General features: G+C 47.8%; 1 protein-coding gene across 1 annotated transcript; it reads left to right on the plus strand.

The window, feature by feature from the left end:
- Nucleotides 1-816: 816 nt before the first annotated feature.
- LOC149753668 (uncharacterized) lies at nt 817-2,781 on the plus strand. The gene is made up of 2 exons (XM_089930088.1): nt 817-1,681; nt 1,764-2,781. Exons 1-2 carry the CDS (start codon nt 1,088-1,090, stop codon nt 2,676-2,678), a joined length of 1,509 nt encoding a protein of 502 aa, XP_089786214.1. The 5' UTR covers nt 817-1,087; the 3' UTR covers nt 2,679-2,781.
- The last annotated feature ends 17,296 nt before the right edge of the window (nt 2,782-20,077 follow it).

Consider the following 20,077-nt stretch of genomic DNA (forward strand, 5'->3'; position numbering starts at 1 on the left):
CGGCCAGGCGTCTTCTGGCGTCATCGAGGTGTCACTTGCCCTTTCGCCTATTTAATCGGGGGCCCTCCCCCGTCCGTCTTCTTCTTTACGGACATTTTCGAGTTTCTCCTTTGCGCTACCATTGTTGCCGCCGAAACGTTCGCTTGCTTTTCTTTTGACGCTCTCGGAGCCGTTCTTCCTCCTCTTCAAGTGAGTTTCCCACTCTTCTACTTTGAGCTCTTCATACTTTTTCTTTTTGTACTAGTGCACCCCAGTCGTTCCGGCCTTTCCCTCCTTCTTGACCCCGTCCTGACCGTAGATTGGCCATTAGGGATGGGCGAAGTGGGAGCAGATAGCATCAAGTCAAAACTGGTCGCCGAGGACTTAGACGGATTTGTGGCTCGGTACCACCTTCCCGAGGCCTGCAATGTCACGCTCCCAGGGCCTGAGGAGAGGATGTCTCATCCTCCTCGAGGGAAGATCGCCATCAATGAGGGCATCCTCCAGGCCGGGTTCCGCTTTCCCCCTTCGGACCTAGTCTTACAGGTGCTCCGGGGTTTAGGAATGGCACCGACGCAACTGGTGCCGAACTCGTGGCGTGCTCTGACGGTCTTCCAGGTTCTCTGTCGCTTGCATGCGATTCCCGCCACCTTGAACGTTTTCTGGGAGCTCTACGGCCTGAGCGGCCACCCCCAGGACAAAGGGTGGTGGTGCTTCGCAGCGCGGCGAGGGTGCGGCCTTGTCAAGGAGGGTCCTACCTCCATTCACCACTGGAAGGAGCGCTTCTTTTTCGTTGATGCAGACCCCTCCTGGGAAATCAGGGCAATCTGGGGGACGCCGGTGAAGTCCCCAATTGGCCTGTCGAAGTTGTCGAGGGAGGAATCCGAGGGCGTCGCCGCCTTGAAGGGGTTGGTCGCCGAGGGCCAGCTTCCCTCGGTGGGCCGCCTTATTTCTGAGGATACCTTGGTGAACGTCGGTTTGAGCTCGGTCCCCACCGACCGTGAGTCCGCCATCGTTTCTTTAGCTCTTTTCTTCTCTTTCGTTCCTTCTTCCTTTCGGTTTCTCAGTCCCTGACCATCCCGTCCTTCTTGCAGAGGTCGACGACGTCATGCGGTCGGTGAAGTCGAAGGCTGTTGGTAGGGCGTCCCTGCTGGAAGCAGTCCGGAGGAGGAAACGAGCTCTTCCGAGCGGGGCCCCACCGGCGAAGAAGTCCCGTAAGGAGATACCTCCGATGCCGACCGACGAGTCCGGGCCCACCGGTCAGGGAGATGTCGTGGGCACCGACCGGCAGCTGACGCTGTATCAGCCCTCCGGTGGTAAGGTTGCCGCTACTCCGGAGGTGCCACCTGAGCCTGCTCAAGACGGACGGGTCGGACGTGATCGGTCCCCAACCCGGCCTTCGACTCGGTCGGCTCCTGATGACTCGAGGAGGGACGCGCCGAGGCCCCGGCCGAGCGGGACCCTATCAATTCCTGGGGCGACCCCCGCCCCGAGCGTGATCAGCCGGACTCTTCCCCAGGCGATGGATAAGGGTAAGGCTGCAGAACCACCATCCGGCTCCGGGGAGAAATCGGGGTCTGCCTTCACTACCGATGGCGCCCGAAATCTCATCGAAACAGTGTTGCTGGAGAAGGACCGTCGGCGGGTCCGGGAGTTGGATGTCTCTGACGTCGGGGCCGCCAGCTGCGTCTGTCTCATGTCGGTGAGTGTTCTTCTGGCCGTCTTTCACCATTTATTGGCTCTGTTGTTCTCCGCCTGACTCCCTTATTTTTCCTATTTCTTAGCTCGCCCAGTACATGATCCGTCTGGAGGAGTGCTACAAGGAACAGGCGGGGCTTTTGGCGAAGGCCGAGGACCGGCTGAAAGCAATGGAAGAGGGAGGCCGGGCTGCGGCAGGCAGGACGACCGGGGACCTCGAGGCGAGGCTCCGGGAGGCCGAAGAGCGGGCACTCGGCTTCGCCGCCCTGGAGGAGCAACTGTCAGAGGCTCGGGAGCAACTCAAAGCCGCCTCGGGCCTCGAAAGCAGGGTCAAGAAGGCGGAGGAACGGGCTGAAAAGCAGTCCCGGAAGATCGCGGACTATCGAGAGCGGTGGGAGAAGGCCCAGCGGTCTGCCGACAACGCCTGCGACCGAATCCGCTCTTTTGAAGCCAAACTAGGCGAACTGGAGTCGGCCCTGGAGAAGTCATGCACGGACGTCCAAGAGCTCCGTTCGCGCCTGAAGGAAGCCGAGGCCGCTCGGGTTGCTACCGAGGCGAAGCATAAAGAGGCTCAGGCTGATCTGCTGAGGGTCTCCTCTGAGGCCGAAGGCCGGATTGTGGCGAAGGTCTTGGAGGCCAAGGCTCAGATTATGGAGCGAGCTGAGGCGGAGCTGGCCGAGAAGAGGGCGGAAATCGGGCGTCAGGCGGTAGAGGCTTATCGCCAGTCCGCCGAGTTCGCCCATGATATGTCGGAGGCAGTGCGGACCTATCGCCAGTCTGACGAGTTTGTCCATGACGCGTCGGACGCGGGGGCCGAAGCCTTCACCTTGGGCTTCGAGGAGGGCCTGGCAAGGGTGTCGGCTAAGTATCCCGAAGTTGACCTGAGCGAGATCTCCCTCCTGGACTCCTCTCCGGCGCCATCGCCTGCTGGTTCTCCTGCTGCTTCCCTACCTCCCGCTGACGAGCCCGGCGTTCCCGACTCGGGAGTTCCTCCAAGCTGACCTCTTGTACCTTCCATTGTCTTTTTTATTTTTGTATGTCGGCGTTTTGCCCAATTGTATGGGCCTCGGCCCTGAAAATTAATGCACGTTGAATATTTCTTCATCTCGCCCTCGTCCTCTTTTTTTTTTTTTTTTAGCTCTTGGTTGCTTCTTGCTGACTTTTGATTCCCGAAGTTCTTCCGGCGCTAGGCCAGGCATCCGAGGGTTAAACCTCAGGAAACTCTTCCGGCGCTAAGCCAGGCATCCGAGGGTTAGGCCTCAGGAAATTCTTCCGGCGCTAAGCCAGGCATCCGAGGGTTAGGCCTCAGGAAATTCTTCCGGCGCTAAGCCAGGCATCCGAGGGTTAGGCCTCAGGAAATTCTTCCGGCGCTAAGCCAGGCATCCGAGGGTTAGGCCTCAGGAAACTCTTCCGGCGCTGAGCCAGGCATCCGAGGGTTAGGCCTCAGGAAACTCTTCCGGCGCTAGGCCAGGCATCCGAGGGTTAGGCCTCAGGAAACTCTTCCGGCGCTAAGCCAGGCATCCGAGGGTTAGGCCTCAGGAAATTCTTCCGGCGCTAAGCCAGGCATCCGAGGGTTAGGCCTCAGGAAACTCTTCCGGCGCTGAGCCAGGCATCCGAGGGTTAGGCCTCAGGCAACTCTTCCGGCGCTAGGCCAGGCATCCGAGGGTTAGTCCTCAGGGAATTCTTCCGGCGCTAGGCCAGGCATCCGAGGGTTAGTCCTCAGGGAATTCTTCCGGCGCTAAGCCAGGCATCCGAGGGTTAGGCCTCAGGAAATTCTTCCGCTCGCTGGTCGACCAAGGCTGGCGCAAGCCGAAGCGACCGGTCGGGGCTTCCGGCTAGTCTGCTCCCGGGATGATCATCGGGTTAGCCAGGCATCCGAGGCCCGAGCCTCGGAAGATTCCACTCGTTGGTCGGCCTAGGCTGGCGCAAGCCGAGGCGACCGGTCGGGGCTTCCGGCTAGTCTGCTCCCGGGATGATCATCGGGTTAGCCAGGCATCTGAGGGTTGTCAAGCCTCAGGGAAATTTCGCTCGTTGGTCGGCCAAGGCTGGCGCAAGCCGAGGCGACCGGTCGGGGCTTCCGGCTAGTCTGCTCCCGGGATGATCATCGGGTTAGCCAGGCATCTGAGGGTTGTCAAGCCTCAGGGAAATTCCGCTCGTTGGTCGGCCAAGGCTGGCGCAAGCCGAGGCGACCGGTCGGGGCTTCCGGCTAGTCTGCTCCCGGGATGATCATCGGGTTAGCCAGGCATCTGAGGGTTGTCAAGCCTCAGGAAAATTCCGCTCGTTGGTCGGCCAAGGCTGGCGCAAGCCGAGGCGACCGGTCGGGGCTTCCGGCTAGTCTGCTCCCGGGATGATCATCGGGTTAGCCAGGCATCTGAGGGTTGTCAAGCCTCAGGGAAATTCCGCTCGTTGGTCGGCCAAGGCTGGCGCAAGCCGAGGCGACCGGTCGGGGCTTCCGGCTAGTCTGCTCCCGGGATGATCATCGGGTTAGCCAGGCATCCGAGGGCCGAGCCTCGGGAGATTCCACTCGTTGGTCGGCCTAGGCTGGCGCAAGCCGAGGCGACCGGTCGGGGCTTCCGGCTAGTCTGCTCCCGGGATGATCATCGGGTTAGCCAGGCATCCGAGGGCCGAGCCTCGGGAGATTCCACTCGTTGGTCGGCCTAGGCTGGCGCAAGCCGAGGCGACCGGTCGGGGCTTCCGGCTAGTCTGCTCCCGGGATGATCATCGGGTTAGCCAGGCATCTGAGGGTTGTCAAGCCTCAGGGAAATTCCACTCGTTGGTCGGCCTAGGCTGGCGCAAGCCGAGGCGACCGGTCGGGGCTTCCGGCTAGTCTGCTCCCGGGATGATCATCGGGTTAGCCAGGCATCCGAGGGCCGAGCCTCGGGAGATTCCACTCGTTGGTCGGCCTAGGCTGGCGCAAGCCGAGGCGACCGGTCGGGGCTTCCGGCTAGTCTGCTCCCGGGATGATCATCGGGTTAGCCAGGCATCCGAGGGCCGAGCCTCGGGAGATTCCACTCGTTGGTCGGCCTAGGCTGGCGCAAGCCGAGGCGACCGGTCGGGGCTTCCGGCTAGTCTGCTCCCGGGATGATCATCGGGTTAGCCAGGCATCCGAGGGCCGAGCCTCGGGAGATTCCACTCGTTGGTCGGCCTAGGCTGGCGCAAGCCGAGGCGACCGGTCGGGGCTTCCGGCTAGTCTGCTCCCGGGATGATCATCGGGTTAGCCAGGCATCTGAGGGTTGTCAAGCCTCAGGGAAATTCCGCTCGTTGGTCGGCCAAGGCTGGCGCAAGCCGAGGCGACCGGTCGGGGCTTCCGGCTAGTCTGCTCCCGGGATGATCATCGGGTTAGCCAGGCATCTGAGGGTTGTCAAGCCTCAGGGAAATTCCGCTCGTTGGTCGGCCAAGGCTGGCGCAAGCCGAGGCGACCGGTCGGGGCTTCCGGCTAGTCTGCTCCCGGGATGATCATCGGGTTAGCCAGGCATCCGAGGGCCGAGCCTCGGGAGATTCCACTCGTTGGTCGGCCTAGGCTGGCGCAAGCCGAGGCGACCGGTCGGGGCTTCCGGCTAGTCTGCTCCCGGGATGATCATCGGGTTAGCCAGGCATCCGAGGGCCGAGCCTCGGGAGATTCCACTCGTTGGTCGGCCTAGGCTGGCGCAAGCCGAGGCGACCGGTCGGGGCTTCCGGCTAGTCTGCTCCCGGGATGATCATCGGGTTAGCCAGGCATCTGAGGGTTGTCAAGCCTCAGGGAAATTCCACTCGTTGGTCGGCCTAGGCTGGCGCAAGCCGAGGCGACCGGTCGGGGCTTCCGGCTAGTCTGCTCCCGGGATGATCATCGGGTTAGCCAGGCATCCGAGGGCCGAGCCTCGGGAGATTCCACTCGTTGGTCGGCCTAGGCTGGCGCAAGCCGAGGCGACCGGTCGGGAACACCAGCCCCGACCAACGAGTCGCCACCAGCTGGGAGTCGGTGAAGACTTTCAGACGCCGGATGCCGAGCTCCTTGGCGAGTTTGAGTCCCGCGACTAGGGCCTCGTACTCCGCCTCATTGTTGGTCACTGGAAATCCGAACCTCAAGGCATACTCGGCTATCACTCCATCGGGATTGGTGAGGACCAGCCCAGCCCCTCCACCTTCAGGGTTCGACGATCCGTCAATGTGGAGCGTCCAGATCGGGAGATCGAGGCTGGGTGTCTCCGGCGGCTTAGGTTCCGCCTCCTGCACAGTGCACTCAGCGAGAAAGTCCGCGAGTACCTGGGCCTTGATGGCTGGTCGGGGCTGGTAGCGGATGTCGAACTCACCAAGTTCTACTGCCCACTTCACCAGCCGTCCCGCATTCTCTGGATTGCTGAGAATCTGCCGCAGTGGTTGATCGGTCAAAAGAGTGACAGAATGAGCCTGGAAATAGGGGCGAAGCCTCCTGGTCGCAGTCAGCAGCGCGAAGGCGATCTTCTCAGCCTTCGTGTACCGCGTCTCGGCATCCCGGAGGACTCGGCTGATGTAGTATACAGGCTTCTGAAGTCTTGCCTCTTCCCGAACCAGTACTGCGCTGACTGCGGTTGGGGAGACCGCCAGGTAAAGGTAGAGCATCTCCCCCTCTTGCGGCTTGGACAGCAGGGGAGGAGACGCCATGTACTCCTTGAGCTGGTCGAACGCCGCATGGCATTCGGCCGTCCAGAGGAAGTCTTTTGGGCGCTTCAACACCTTGAAGAATGGTTGGCAGCGTTCGGCCGACTTTGCCACAAATCGTCCGAGCGCGGCGACCCTTCCAGCGAGCTCCTGAACCTCCTTCACTTTGGTCGGAGGGGACATATCTTGGATGGCTTTGATCTTGTCCGGGTTGGCCTCGATCCCGCGCTGGTTGACAATGAAACCGAGGAACCTCCCGGCCGAAGCACCAAAAGCGCACTTCGCTGGGTTTAGCTTCATGCGAAACTTTCGCAAGGTGGTGAAAGTCTCCTCCAGATCTGCAATGTGCTGGTTTGCATGGCGGCTTTTTACCAGCATATCGTCCATGTACACCTCCATATTCCGGCCGATCTGCTCCTTGAAGATTTTATTGACGAGGCGCTGGTAAGTGGCGCCAGCGTTCTTCAGACCGAAGGGCATTACCTTGTAACAGTACAGCCCCCGGTCTGTTATGAAGGCAGTTTTCTCCTCGTCCTGTGGAGCCATCATTATTTGGTTGTAGCCGGAGAAGGCGTCCATAAAAGACAGTAGCTGATATCCGGAAGTCGCGTCGACCAGTTGGTCTATCCGTGGAAGCGGAAAGCTATCCTTGGGGCACGCCTTGTTCAGGTCGGTGTAGTCGACGCACATCCTCCACTTCCCGCTCGCCTTCCGGACAAGTACGACGTTTGCCAGCCACTCGGGGTAGCTCACCTCTCTTATGAAACCTGCCTCCAAGAGTTTGTCTACCTCCTGGTCGACCACCCTGATCCGATCCGGGGCACAGTGTCTCTTCTTTTGCTTTACCGGTCGGTGGGTCGGGTCGACGTTGAGGGCGTGAGAAACGACCTCCGGGTCGATCCCAGGTACATCGGCCGCCGACCAGGCAAACACATCTGCATTGGCTCGGAGGAATTCCACTAACCGGAGCCGAGCTTCCAAGTCGAGGTTGGCACCGACCCGGACCGTGCGGTCCGGGCGGCCTTCTTCGAGGGGAACTTCGATTACGCCCTCGGCCGGCTCCCCGTGCCGCAAGGCCACTTCGTCTCTGGCGTCAAGTGACTCGACGCTTAGGGCCTCCATGGGCTTCTTCCCTTTGAGAGTTGCTAGGAAACACTGCCGTGCGGTCGGCTGGTCACCTCGGACCTCTCCAATCCCGGCCGCTGTGGGGAACCGCATGAGCAAATGGTAGGTAGAAACCACCGCGCGAAGGGCGTTCAGTCCGGGTCGTCCGAGGATAGCGTTGTAGGCCGAGGGGACACGGACGACCAAGAACCCGAGCCGCACCGTGGCTTCTGCGGGTGCAATGCCCGCAGTCACAGGCAGCTCGATGACACCTTCGGCCGAGATAGCGTCTCCAGTGAATCCTATGAGGGGGGTGGATGTTTTGTGCAACAATTGTCGGGAAAAGCCCATCTTTTGGAAGGCCTCGTAATACAAAATATCAGCTGAGCTTCCACTATCCACAAGAACGCGCCTTACATCATAGTCCGCCATAGTGAGAGAGATCACCATGGCGTCATCGTGGGGAGTCTGAACCCCCTTTACATCTTCATCACAAAAAGTGATTACATTTCCGACCCGCTGCCTCTTTGCGACGGCCACTCCTGATACTTCCGCCGAGCCCCCTGCGTTCCTCACGGGCCGAGAGCAGCCCCCAGTGATGGTGTGGATCACTCCCGCAACGGGTCGATTCTGCTCCCGAGGCTCCTGAGGGGCCGGGTCGGCTGGACGCGGGTCTGCGGGGGGACGTCGGTCGTTTACATATCGACCGAGACGTCCTCGGCGAATGAGAGCCTCGATCTCGTCCCGAAGCTGGAAGCAGTCTTCGGTATCGTGGCCGTGGTCTCGGTGGTACTCACAGTACGCCCGAGAAGGCTTCCTCCCAGGGATCTTCTTCATCTGCCTCGGGACCGGGAGGTCCTCCCGCCCCTTGACCTCCATGAGGATCTGGGCCCGGGGGGCCAGGAGTGGGGTGTACCGGTTGAAGCGTCGGTGCGGAGAACGAGGGCGTGTGGCGCCGTGGTTCCTTGCTGGTGACGGGCTTCTGCGCCGGCGTTGAGGCGTCGGGCTCCTCCTCTGGGGTGCCTCTTTTCGCCTTTTCTTCCCGGGCTTTAGAGGGGCTTCGGCGGCCTCCTTGTTCCGGTGGGAGGCTGCCTCCTCGGCGTCTGCATACTGGTTTGCCCGAGACAACAGCTCCGGGAAGCTCCGCGGCAGACGTTTGTCCAGGGAGAAGGTGAGTCTGCCCTTCCGGAAGCCTCGCTTCAGGGCTGAGAGAGCCACCTCCTGGCTCAAATTCCGGACCTCCAGTGTTGCCTTGTTGAAGCGGGTGAGATAATCCCGCAGGCTCTCTCCCTCGTTCTGCCGGACATCGAAGAGGGAGTCGGAGACCAGTCTTCGCCGGCTACTGACGGCGAAATGGCTGATGAAGAGACGGGTGAACTGGTGGAAGGACTGGATGGAATTAGCCTCCAGGCCGGCGAACCACGCCCTTGCCGGGCCGCGGAGGGTCGCCGAGAAGGCCTTGCAGAGGAGAGGATCCGATGCTCCATGGAGGAGCATAAGAGTCCTGAAACTCTCCACGTGGTCCCGTGGGTCCGCCGCCCCGTCGTAGGGTTCGATCGCCGGCATTTTGAACCCCGGCGGGTTTAGGGTTCGCAGGATCCTTGAGGCAAGCGCCGGCTGGGAGGAGATTTCCAAGTCGGCGAAGGGATCTTTGGAGTGGCCCTTCAGGACCTGGAGCTGTCTGTGGAGATCGTCCACCCGCCGGTCCAGGGAGCGCGACCGGTGGGTGGGAGACAAGGAGCGGCGCGAGGGGGACCGACTGGAGTGCGGGCCCCTCGAGGACTGGGGTGTCTGAGAACGCGCCCGGGTCCGCCTCTCGTACCCCGCGCAGCTCCGATGAGAAGGTCCTGGCAGAATGGACCGCACTCGAGAATCCTCCCCGCGCCGGCGCTCCTCTCCATGGGAGAGGAAGGAGCGCGGGTTGTGAGGAAGAGGCGAGTGCTCGGGGAGCAGCGGCTCCTGAGCCCGCTGCGGCACCCGAGAGATCACACCCTGCAGATTCTGCACTGCCTCCGCGAGGGTGCGAACCTGCTGGGCTAGCTGGTCGAACTGAGCAGGTTCGACCGTCTGAATGGGAGGAGAAGCGGTGGAATGCTGCTGAGAGTGTGTTGGGGACGCAGCAGCCTCCCGGCCAGAGGCGCGAGAGGCTCCGCGACCGGAAGCATTGGAAGCTCCGCGACCACCTCGCCGTGCCATTACGATCGTTCTGAGATTCGGGCCCTTCCTCTAGCGCCAACTGTTGCTGGTGGTCCAAACCGAGAACGATTGACACGACGGTGTGAACGGGGTTCCGCCTGAGTTGTCTTGGTTGGTGCTGGTTGCGCTCCACCTTCCGCCAAGGAACCTGCAAACAAGCCTTGCACCACCACCAGGGTGGTGATGGCCCTCCGACGGTCAAGTCAGAGGAGATTGGAGGAGGAGAGATGATAATCCCAAGTGGGAGAGAGTGCTCTGGGAGGTATTGCTTACCCCCCCCCCTTCTCCCCCCAGCCGCATATATACCTGGCTGGGAGGTCTCTCAGGGGGGTTTGTCGTCGTGGGGCACGATAGAATGGCCACTGACATGGCCGTTACGGGGCGTCGTGGAGCAGCGCCGGGTACGGTCATGGCAGGGCGTAGTGGAGCTCCGCTTTGTACGGTTGATACAGGAGATCGTGGGCAGCATCGGGTACAGCCGTTGCAGGGAGTAGTGGAGCAGGAGGCCGCGGCGTGCCTCTGGAGAATAGCCTGTCGTTATCAAAAGATCTCCGACTCGGGGTCGGAATGCTGGATCATAGGGCAGCCGACCCGGGGTCGGGCTGCGAAGCCGGGGAGGTCCGACTCGGGGTGCCGGGTACGGTCATGGCAGGGCGTAGTGGAGCTCCGCTTTGTACGGTTGATACAGGAGATCGTGGGCAGCATCGGGTACAGCCGTTGCAGGGAGTAGTGGAGCAGGAGGCCGCGGCGTGCCTCTGGAGAATAGCCTGTCGTTATCAAAAGATCTCCGACTCGGGGTCGGAATGCTGGATCATAGGGCAGCCGACCCGGGGTCGGGCTGCGAAGCCGGGGAGGTCCGACTCGGGGTCGGAGTGCTGGATCATAGGGCAGCCGACCCGGGGTCGGGCTGCGAAGCCGGGGAGGTCCGACTCGGGGTCGGAGTGCTGGATCATAGGGCAGCTGTAGCTTTCCTGGATACGCGTGCCGATCACGTGGGGCATGGCGGCTCAATTCCCCCATAACAATAATAATTGAATGTTGAGTCACTTTACTCAAGAGATTGCCTAAACATAAGCAAACATATGTCACTTGAACTAAAGAGATAGTTTCATTAACCAAGACTGTTCAAGGACAAGCATGTGAAGCAATAGGAAGATTCATCAAGGTCAAATTAATTTCTTATTTTCAACATCAATTTAGCTTAGATTCTATTTGCTTAAGATAATTATCAATAAGGCATGCTAGCTAAGTTTTGATCAAATTGCCTTAAACAATTGTTTCTATCAAAATTCAGATTATGATTCATTTGTTATCAATAAATTATGATTCATTAGAGTTAGATTGAAGTCTTGCATAAGGGCACATAATGATCACACAATCTGGTCTATTAGGTGTATGATGAAATAATTATTCTATCATGCTTTTGATGCTTGTTCCAAATCACATATTGCTTTATCATATTGGTAATGAGTGTTTTCAAATAAGGTGGTTATTTTACATAGATTTTTTTTTTTAAATGAAATAACCACATAGACGTATATTCTACACATTCATTTGACAGAATATAAAGCTCATAAAGCAAGCAAATGATAATGGTGATCTTTACTTCTAATCATGCAAGAATTTCATCAAGATCTAATTCATCTTTTCTTGATTGAATCTTTTAGTAGTCACCAATTTTTCTTCATTAAGTGCATTTCTGAAAACTCAATTTGGTTCTAATTATTAACAAGTTTTCAGATTGTCATATGTAAAAGATTAAACATATCCATATATAATTTGATTTTAGTATCTTGATAATGAATCATTAGTCTCATAAAGAATAAACTGAATTGATATTTCTTTAACTAGAATCTTTTCATTGAATATTCTATATGCATTGCTTGATGAATGATATCCAAGGATAGAAATATCTTTATCAGATTTGGCATTATTTTTCATAAGAACATATCAAGCATAACATGTACGACTGAAAAATATGAAAGATATGCAATGGTTCATTTTCCATTTTTCAGAAGATCAAAAGGAGTTTTCATCTAAAATAGATCTAATAGAAATCATATGTATGACAAGCAGTGATGATTGCTCTTTTTTAAAAATCATTTAAGTAGATGACTATCATACACAATTGTCTTTTTCATTTCTTCAAGAATTCTATTACCCCTATTTTACTTAAGATGTTCTTGGTGCTAAAATAGTTAATTTCTGCATAAACTTTATCAGAATTTTGGTTTTCAACTCTGTGCCATGATACTCTTTATCTTCACAGTTAGGAAACCTTTATCATTTGAAACACTTTTACAAGATTCAGCAAATACAGAAAATATTTTCAAGTTTATTTTTCAAGAACAAATCCAATGTAAGCTTTTGAAAACTTAGAGATGGAAACAACATCTTTAGATTTAGAAATGATTTTTGGTTGTTTCCTTAGTTAGCATGCATAGCAAAACTTTGACCTTTAAGAAGATAATTTAAGTAAGCCAATGGCAAGGTCTTTTGAGATTAAGTATATACTAGCATGAGTTGATTTTGTATGCTAAAGATGGTTTCTTTAATCTTGGTATTCATAGTGCATATATTTAGAAACATACCAAGTACACATTATCATATCTATGATCAATAAACAATAATGCCATGGATAAAAACTCTCAATCAAGCATATAGAGAATTCATAGAATTATTCTTAATAAATTAATCATTTTGCAACTTATCCAATAGTGAGTAAAGTATACTATGAAGTGATTTGATCATATTTCCAAAAGTATTTTCTATATCACAAAATTGATCACTACTAGCAATTCATATCAAATACTAAGCAAAAATAATGATGAGATGCAAGGATTACTGATTTTTGTTAATAACTTTTCATAAGTATATTTTAAGTTTCTTTTGTTCCATGGGTATCTTGGTACACCTATGTGTACATCCTCATTTTCTCATTTTGGGTATCCAAGCTTGCTTGAGTCCTTGAGAGTTAGGACATATGGTTCCTTTTGGAATCCAAATCTGTTTGATAGTAATAACTTTACCATTTGATTTAATTGTGTTAGAACGATAGGTAAAGTTGTTATGCCCATTCTTTTCATTTTTGAAATAAGTTATCTTATTTAGTGGTTTGCTTGGTGAATTGATAACCTTTTTCCCTAGAGATTTATGACTAAGTGAAGGAGTCAAGCTAAATTTTGATTTATCAAAATCAGCATGTTGGCTTTCAAACATCATTTTTAATCTTTCTGAACTTACAGTGAATTTGTTAATAAAAGATCTTAATTGATTGATTTCTTTACTTAAGTTTTGATTTTCTTTAATTAAATTCTGATTTTTCTGAATCAATTGTTCTGAATTTGACCTTAAGATTTCATTTTCAGAATTTAGTTTATCTTGTATTTCATTATTAGAATTTCTTTCTTTTGAAATTTTCAAATTTAGTTTCTTAAGATTTTTATTCTTCACAGCTAATTTTCTACATTCACCATACAAATCATGAAAGGCATTTAATAATTCATCATTAGAGAATTCTTCTTGAAAAATATTTGATGTAAGAGAAGATTCAGTTTTTACCTTGTCTTCTTGTGCCATAAAGCACAAGTTAGTTACTTCTTGTAGTTCCTTGGAGCTAATATCATTATTGTTGCTCCTACCTTTTATTTCCTTGCTTGACTCTTCCTTGGTCAAGACTTTCTTCCTTTTTATCTCTTTCTTTCTTTCTTGCTTCCTCTTCTTCTTTGTCTTTAGGAAGCTGATTTGCCTCGGAGTCGACTCGGTCCTTATTGGAGTCGACTCGGTTAACTTGAGGGTCGACTCTGGAATACTTGGAGTCGACTCGACTGAGGTGGGAGATTCAACACCTTTTTCTGCAATCTCATTGTTAGTAGGCAATTGAAGCACATGTGAGCTAATCTGAGATTTATCATAAATATTTTCTAAAGTATCCCAGATCTCCTTAGCAGATAAGCATGCAGAAATTTCATTAAACTTCGTTTCTTGAATAGCACAATATAATATGTTCATAGCATTAGCATTCAATTGTGCTAAGTCCTTTTCATTAATAGTTTGAGAGAGTGTGTGAAGGTCATTTATTATAATTTTCCATAAATAATAGTTTTGTGATTGAATAAAAATGCGCATGCGTATTTTCCAATATGTATAGTTTATGCCATTAAATAGTGGAGGTGTATCAATTGATTGTCCTTCTCCTAGAAAACTATCAATTTGAGTTGTCATGATCTTTGGCTCTAGTCGGTTAAGACTACAAATAATATTTGAGCACCTGCTCTGATACCACTTGTTGCCCAGTAGATACAACCCAAGAGGGGGGGTGAATTGGGTCTTTTAGAACTTTTAAGCTACTTCTAGCACTTTTTGATTAATTATGCTAAGTTGTATATATGCGCAGTGAAAGTTAAACTTAGCGACAGTTTGATGTATAGAATGTGACTTGATTGAGTATGCTTGCAACTAAAGAATTCGCGGATAATAGTTAAGCAAGCAATTTATCTAAGTGAGTAAGTGTGTGAGTTAGATAATGACAAAAAACATTACAAACACAGCAAACATATAGTGGTTCGGTGCACCCCAGCACCTACATCCACTCCCCAAGACCTCTTGAGAATTTCACTATAATCCTACCGATTACAGCCGGTTGTTTTACAAGCTCACAACCCAACTTGTTGTTTTACGAGCGCACAACGAACTCGGTCGGTTTTCCCAGGCTCACCGACTAGAACCTCCCCGATTGTTTTTCCGGGATCACAATCAAACCCTTACATGTTGGTTTTACCCTCGGCTCACCAACAAACCTATCACCGTTGGTTTTTCCCTTTGGTTCACCAACAAACCGTAACACCGTTGGTTTTTCTTTGGCTCACCAACAAACCTTAACCCCTTGATTCAATCCCTTGATTGAATCAAGTTACAAGATATTAAAACAAAGTATAAAACAAAACAAAGCTTCTTAAACAAGCAAATATGACAATATAAACAAATAGAGTAAAGAGAAGCCCTCAAACGAGTTTTGAAGATGGAGGAGCTCGGCTTCTTCTTTACTTGATCCTCCTCTGATTTGGCATGAAGTAGAGGATCCCCGAGGCAGCACACGGATGGAGAGGAAGCTTTCGGATTCACTTGGATGCTCTTCTTCTCTCTATTTCGTTTTGGATGGCCCTTTTGTGCTTGTGGGAGATTTCCTTTGTAATCTCTTTGAGATCTCTTTCCTAGATGATCTCTCCTACTTCCATGCCTTCTCCCCTAGCTCTCCTCTTGTTTTTATAGCTTTAGATGGCGTGGAAACAAGAATCTAGCCGTTAGAGACAAAAATAGAGCCGTTGGACACAGTCTGCACTTTCTGACAATATTACCGTTGGGATCGGAGTCGACTCGCGCGATCAGGAGTCGACTCGCCTGTTGCAGGAGTCGACTCGTGCTTTACTGGAGACGACTCGGCCACTGTTCCAAATTTGAATTATGGTGCATCCTCGACTGGGAGTCGACTCGTCTTAACCCGGAGTCGACTCGCCAACTTCTGGAGCTGACTTGGCAATTTCGGAGTCGGCTCATCCACTGAAGTCCGTGGATCTAATTTTGAATTTTGTCCTCTCGAGTCGACTCGACTGTCCTGGGAGTCGACTCGAATCTCAGAGCCCGAACTCCCGATCCTCTGTCTTTTGGCTCGTCCAGTCTTGGAGTCGACTCGAACTTCCTTGGAGTCGACTCGGCTCTCAGTTTGCGAAACTTGGTCTCCTGCCTTTTTGATGTGAAGCTGTCTTGGAGTCGACTCGAGCTGTCTGGGAGTCGACTCGAATCTCAGAGGCAGTAACATGGTCTTCTGTCTGTCGATGGTCGCACAGTCTCGGAGTCGACTCGCGTACTGCGGGAGTCGACTCGAATCTCAGAGTCCATAAAACGCTCTCTGACTTTTTCTTTGTGTACCGCTGGGAGTCGACTCACGTTCCACTGGAGTCGACTCGAATCTCAGAGTCCATAAAACGCTCTCTGACTTTTCTGCCTGTGACTCCTAGGAGTCGACTCATACTTCCCCGGAGTCGACTCGGTAAACATTGGAGTCGACTCGAATTCCTCAGGAGTCGACTCGAAGACTATTCTTTCGAATTTTTTCTTTGATTTTACTCCTCCAATTTGAACCTTTTGAACTTTAAACTTGGGCCAATGAATTGTAGCTTTCTTCTAACTTTTCTTGAGAGCTTTTGGAGGCCTTCTTGTGTTCTTCCAACTTGCTATGTTCCTTGCAAAATAAATATCTTTCTCCTTGCAACATAAACATTAGTATCTATACTTCAAGGTTTTGTGATCATCAAAATCAATCTATGAATCAATCTTTGGGTCATCACATTGATGACATCATTTTTGGTTCTACTAATGAAGAGTTATATGAAGATTTTACTTAGCTCATGTAAGGTGAGTTTGAAATATGTATGATGAATGAATTAACATCTTCTCTCAAACTCCAAATTACGACAAACAAGAAAGGGGATCTTCATTGACCAAAGTTAGTCCACAAGAAAACTCTTATAGAAGATTGGCATGAAGAAGGTATGTCTATGACCCCATCTTGTAGAATTTGAAAAGGATGAGCAAAGTAGATCTATTGTTTTAAAGCTGTATTGAAGCATGATAGAATAATTATTTTATCATGCAGCTAGTAGATCAGATTGTATGCTCATTATGTGACCTTGTGCAAGACGTCAATCTAACTTTAATGAATCATATTTTATTGATAACAAATAAATCATAATCAGAATTTTGTTAGAAATAACTGTTTAAGATAAAGTTGATTAAAACTTAGCTAACATGTCTTATTAATAATTATCTTAAGCAAATAGAATCTAAGCTCAATTGATTCTGAAAATAAAAAAATTGATTTGACCTTGATAAATCTTCCTATTGCTTCACGTGCTTGTCTTTGAACCTTCTTGGTTAATGAAACTATCTCTTAAGTTCAAGTGACATGTGTTTGCTTATATTTGGCAATCTCTTGAGTAAAATGACTCAACATTCAATTGTTGTCATATCTTATGATTGAGTCACCTAGTTAAGAAATATGCTATATGAATGTTTTGTATCTTGAAGAAACTAATGACTTTCCTTCAAGAAAGAAAAGAATTTTGTTAATAATGCAGGATCCTTGAGCAAGAAAATGAGAGATTTCAACTTGAAGAATATCTCCATGTAAGATACAATAAACATTCACCTGCAAACAAGAGAGAGGACCTTCTTCAGCCAAAAGTTCATACATAAGAAATCTAGTAGGTATCTGACTTGAAGAATGCAGAATGAATCGGTAATTTTAGAGACCTCTCTCATAAATTAGCTAAGCAAAGTCAATAACTTAAATCTTATTGTGGCATGATTAAAATCTTTAAATATTAATTTCTAGATATCATGTCTATATATGCATTAATTGACTTATGCTTTTAGAAATTGTTTCATGGTTTGCTCAAACTAAAATATTTCTTTGCCTATATCATAACCATGAAATACACAAGTATATGTATAAAATTTTGATTTAAAATAACTTGTGAGAAGTTATGAATCCTTGAGCATAATGAAAATATTGTTTGCATTATATACATCTATATGATACATAAGATTATTTCTTTATTCTGCTCTTTCATGTAAATTACTTGAGAATAACAAAAAGAGAGAGAGATAAAGAAAAGAAAATAGATATTATTCAAGAGATGAAAAATCTAAGCAAAGGCAAGTACTCCAATCTTAAGGAAAAGCAAAACAAGCATAATATATTCGGCACATTTGGAAGGGATAAAATCCATAATTAATTACACTTAAACAGGGAGAGTTTGAAGTGAAAATTTTAACCTTTCTATATTGCTCATCATAGGGATGGTGCCAATGGGGAGGCTAGTGGTAGTACCCGGCACTATTTGACCCAACTATTCGGTGTAGGGCATATTAGGGACGGCACAAGAGGGAGGCTAGTGGTAGTACCTCGTGCCCCTTCCCAACTCCACCGGATAGGGAGCAAATAGAGTATAGAGCATAAGAAAGTAAAAATGAAAGACAAAGTTAATGAAAGTATATAAGAAGAATCAAGTCATTTTTTTTAAATCACTTGAAAACATAATTTAAGGATGAAATCAATGCAAGATTATATTTAAATAGGGAGAGTTTATTTGAAAAGAATTGATTTTGATCCTTGACGTGCTTGTTCTTATTATTTTAATGCATGACTTAACACATAATATATTTTGCATGTGGCATGATGTCTTGAATTATGGGTTCTCAATATTTTGTAATGCTTCATGCTTGGATAATTTGATTGAATGTTTGAAATACTGTATGAAGTTATTTTATGGTATTATTAAAAAAAATTTTAGATTTGTCGTTCACAATCATTTTTGAAATCTGAAAGTTGAATAAATTTGTAAAAAGGAGAAGAGAAGTATATCTCTATTTAGGCAAAATGAATTGATTTTGTTTTATCTTTCAACTTGCCTAATTTTGGTATATAATGTTCTAATTCCTACCAAAACTCAACATAAATACAAATATTCTGAATATGCTCTTATATGTTTGAAATATGTGTTTTCAATCGTAATGATTTAAGATGAGCTACAATGTGGAAGATACATATCTCAAATTATGATTTTGAAAGCCTCTATTGAAAATCCTTATGTAATTCAGAATCTGATTTTGTATAAAAACTTAAACTCAATATGATTTCTAAATAAATTCTTAATGTAAGAAAAACAGAATTAATTTTGATGCCTTGGTTGATTGCTCCGATACGCATCCGAAACATATCATCTCTTATCTTTAAAGTGTACTAATATTGGTCCAAATGATGTGTCTTTCAATGATCTTAATTGCAAACAAATATTTTTAAATATATGATTTTATTTTGATATTAAAAAGATTTATTGTGCTTCATGTATACATTGCTGAAAAAACTATGATTAAGAAATTGAGTTCTATAACTATATATACTTCAATGATCATCTATATGTTTTTCTCTCTCCTACATTATTAAAGACTTCCATCAAAATATATATATATATATATATTATTAAAAGAGTGAATGATCTTAAGTCTAGAAATATTTCAGCTCACTCAAATGATTCTTAAAAGAAAGAAAATGTAAATGCTTTTGAAAGAATTTGAGCTTCAAATGAATCATTTTCTGATTAATATTTCAGTACATTTTCTCAAAAATTAAGAGGAAGCATAACTTGTTCTTGAAAGATTAAAAAGAGTGATTGCTATAAATTTTGAATAATTCTAGATCACTCTACATTCTCGATATCATAGAATTTCAGTTTTATTCACACTTGTCATTACAATCTGAAATTCAACAAAAGAAAAGAATGATTAAAGAGGAATGCATCTTTTGAGGGAGAGCTTTAGATATTCAGTATCTTATCCTAAAAATTACTTTAATTTGATGCATACCTTGATTTTTATGGATTGATGAACCTCCTTATATGGCAAGACTTGCTTTAATTATAAGTTTATACCTTGAGATGAGTTCTATAAAGGTTGTCTTATCTCAAACCTTGAGTCTTATGAAAATAAGCTGAAACTTATAGAAAATATATTTTTGAGATTGACAATTTTATTAAACATTATCTTCAAATTCTAAACTCTTAAATGGAATGATCAATTAAGGAGGAGAAAGAAAATTTCAGAAGGAGAGATCTTATGGAACTTAATCGCATAAATCTATAACTAAAGGAGAGAGACAGAATACTAAATGAAAAGTGATCCTAATACTCTCCAATATGTATCATCTGAAATTTAAATCTGAAAATCTTTATGATACACCTTGAGGCTTGTTATTTGGTTAATATATCTTATGCATAAATCATGAACCAAATTGCAAGTCAAACAGTTGATCTTAAGAGCCTCTAACTTAATGAAAAAGGGGGAGAATAATGTGTTGAATTTTCTTGAGTATCTCTCAGAAAATCTATTTTGGAATTCACTAATGAGTCCTAATTGGCTTGTTCTTTAGAACTTCAATTTTGTGCCAATTCATATTTTTATGTATCAAATTGTGCTTATTTTTTAAGGAATAAAAGAATAAAGTCTTTAAAAGAGCTTTAAAAGAACCTTCAAAGCTTTGAACTTTATGTATACTCTAAGATATATCATAAATTGCATGAATTCATATTTTGGTATTTATGCCACAATATTTTTACACCATAAAAGAACTTTGCAATCATACTTAATATATTGGGCAAAAGATCTTAAATGAACAAGTTTTCATACTTATTATTGAAGAGATGTTAGATTTCCATTCTTGCTTTCCTTGAATATTATTTGTGGTACTTCTTGAATTAACTTAAGAAAGTTTCCACCTACACTTGATTTGAAAACTATCTTTAAAACCACATTCGATGTGTTCTCATTATAATTGGCTCTGATCTATGCTCATTAATCTTTTTCTAACATTATTGCCTTGAGTTATATGATTCATATTCTTGCAATAATTTGACATGCAAATCAG

This window comes from Phoenix dactylifera, chromosome 4, assembly GCF_051530095.1.
Source record: "Phoenix dactylifera cultivar Ajwa chromosome 4, Ajwa_hap1_PhDact_Kaust_v1.1, whole genome shotgun sequence".
Classification (NCBI taxonomy): domain Eukaryota; kingdom Viridiplantae; phylum Streptophyta; class Magnoliopsida; order Arecales; family Arecaceae; genus Phoenix; species Phoenix dactylifera.

Bases quoted from the DNA above. Each gene is read 5' to 3' on its own strand.
- LOC149753668 (XM_089930088.1), top strand. From the start codon at position 1,088: ATGCGGTCGGTGAAGTCGAAGGCTGTTGGTAGGGCGTCCCTGCTGGAA. The intron at 1,682-1,763 runs GTGAGTGTTCTT...CCTATTTCTTAG, and splicing joins GCTGCGTCTGTCTCATGTCG to CTCGCCCAGTACATGATCCG.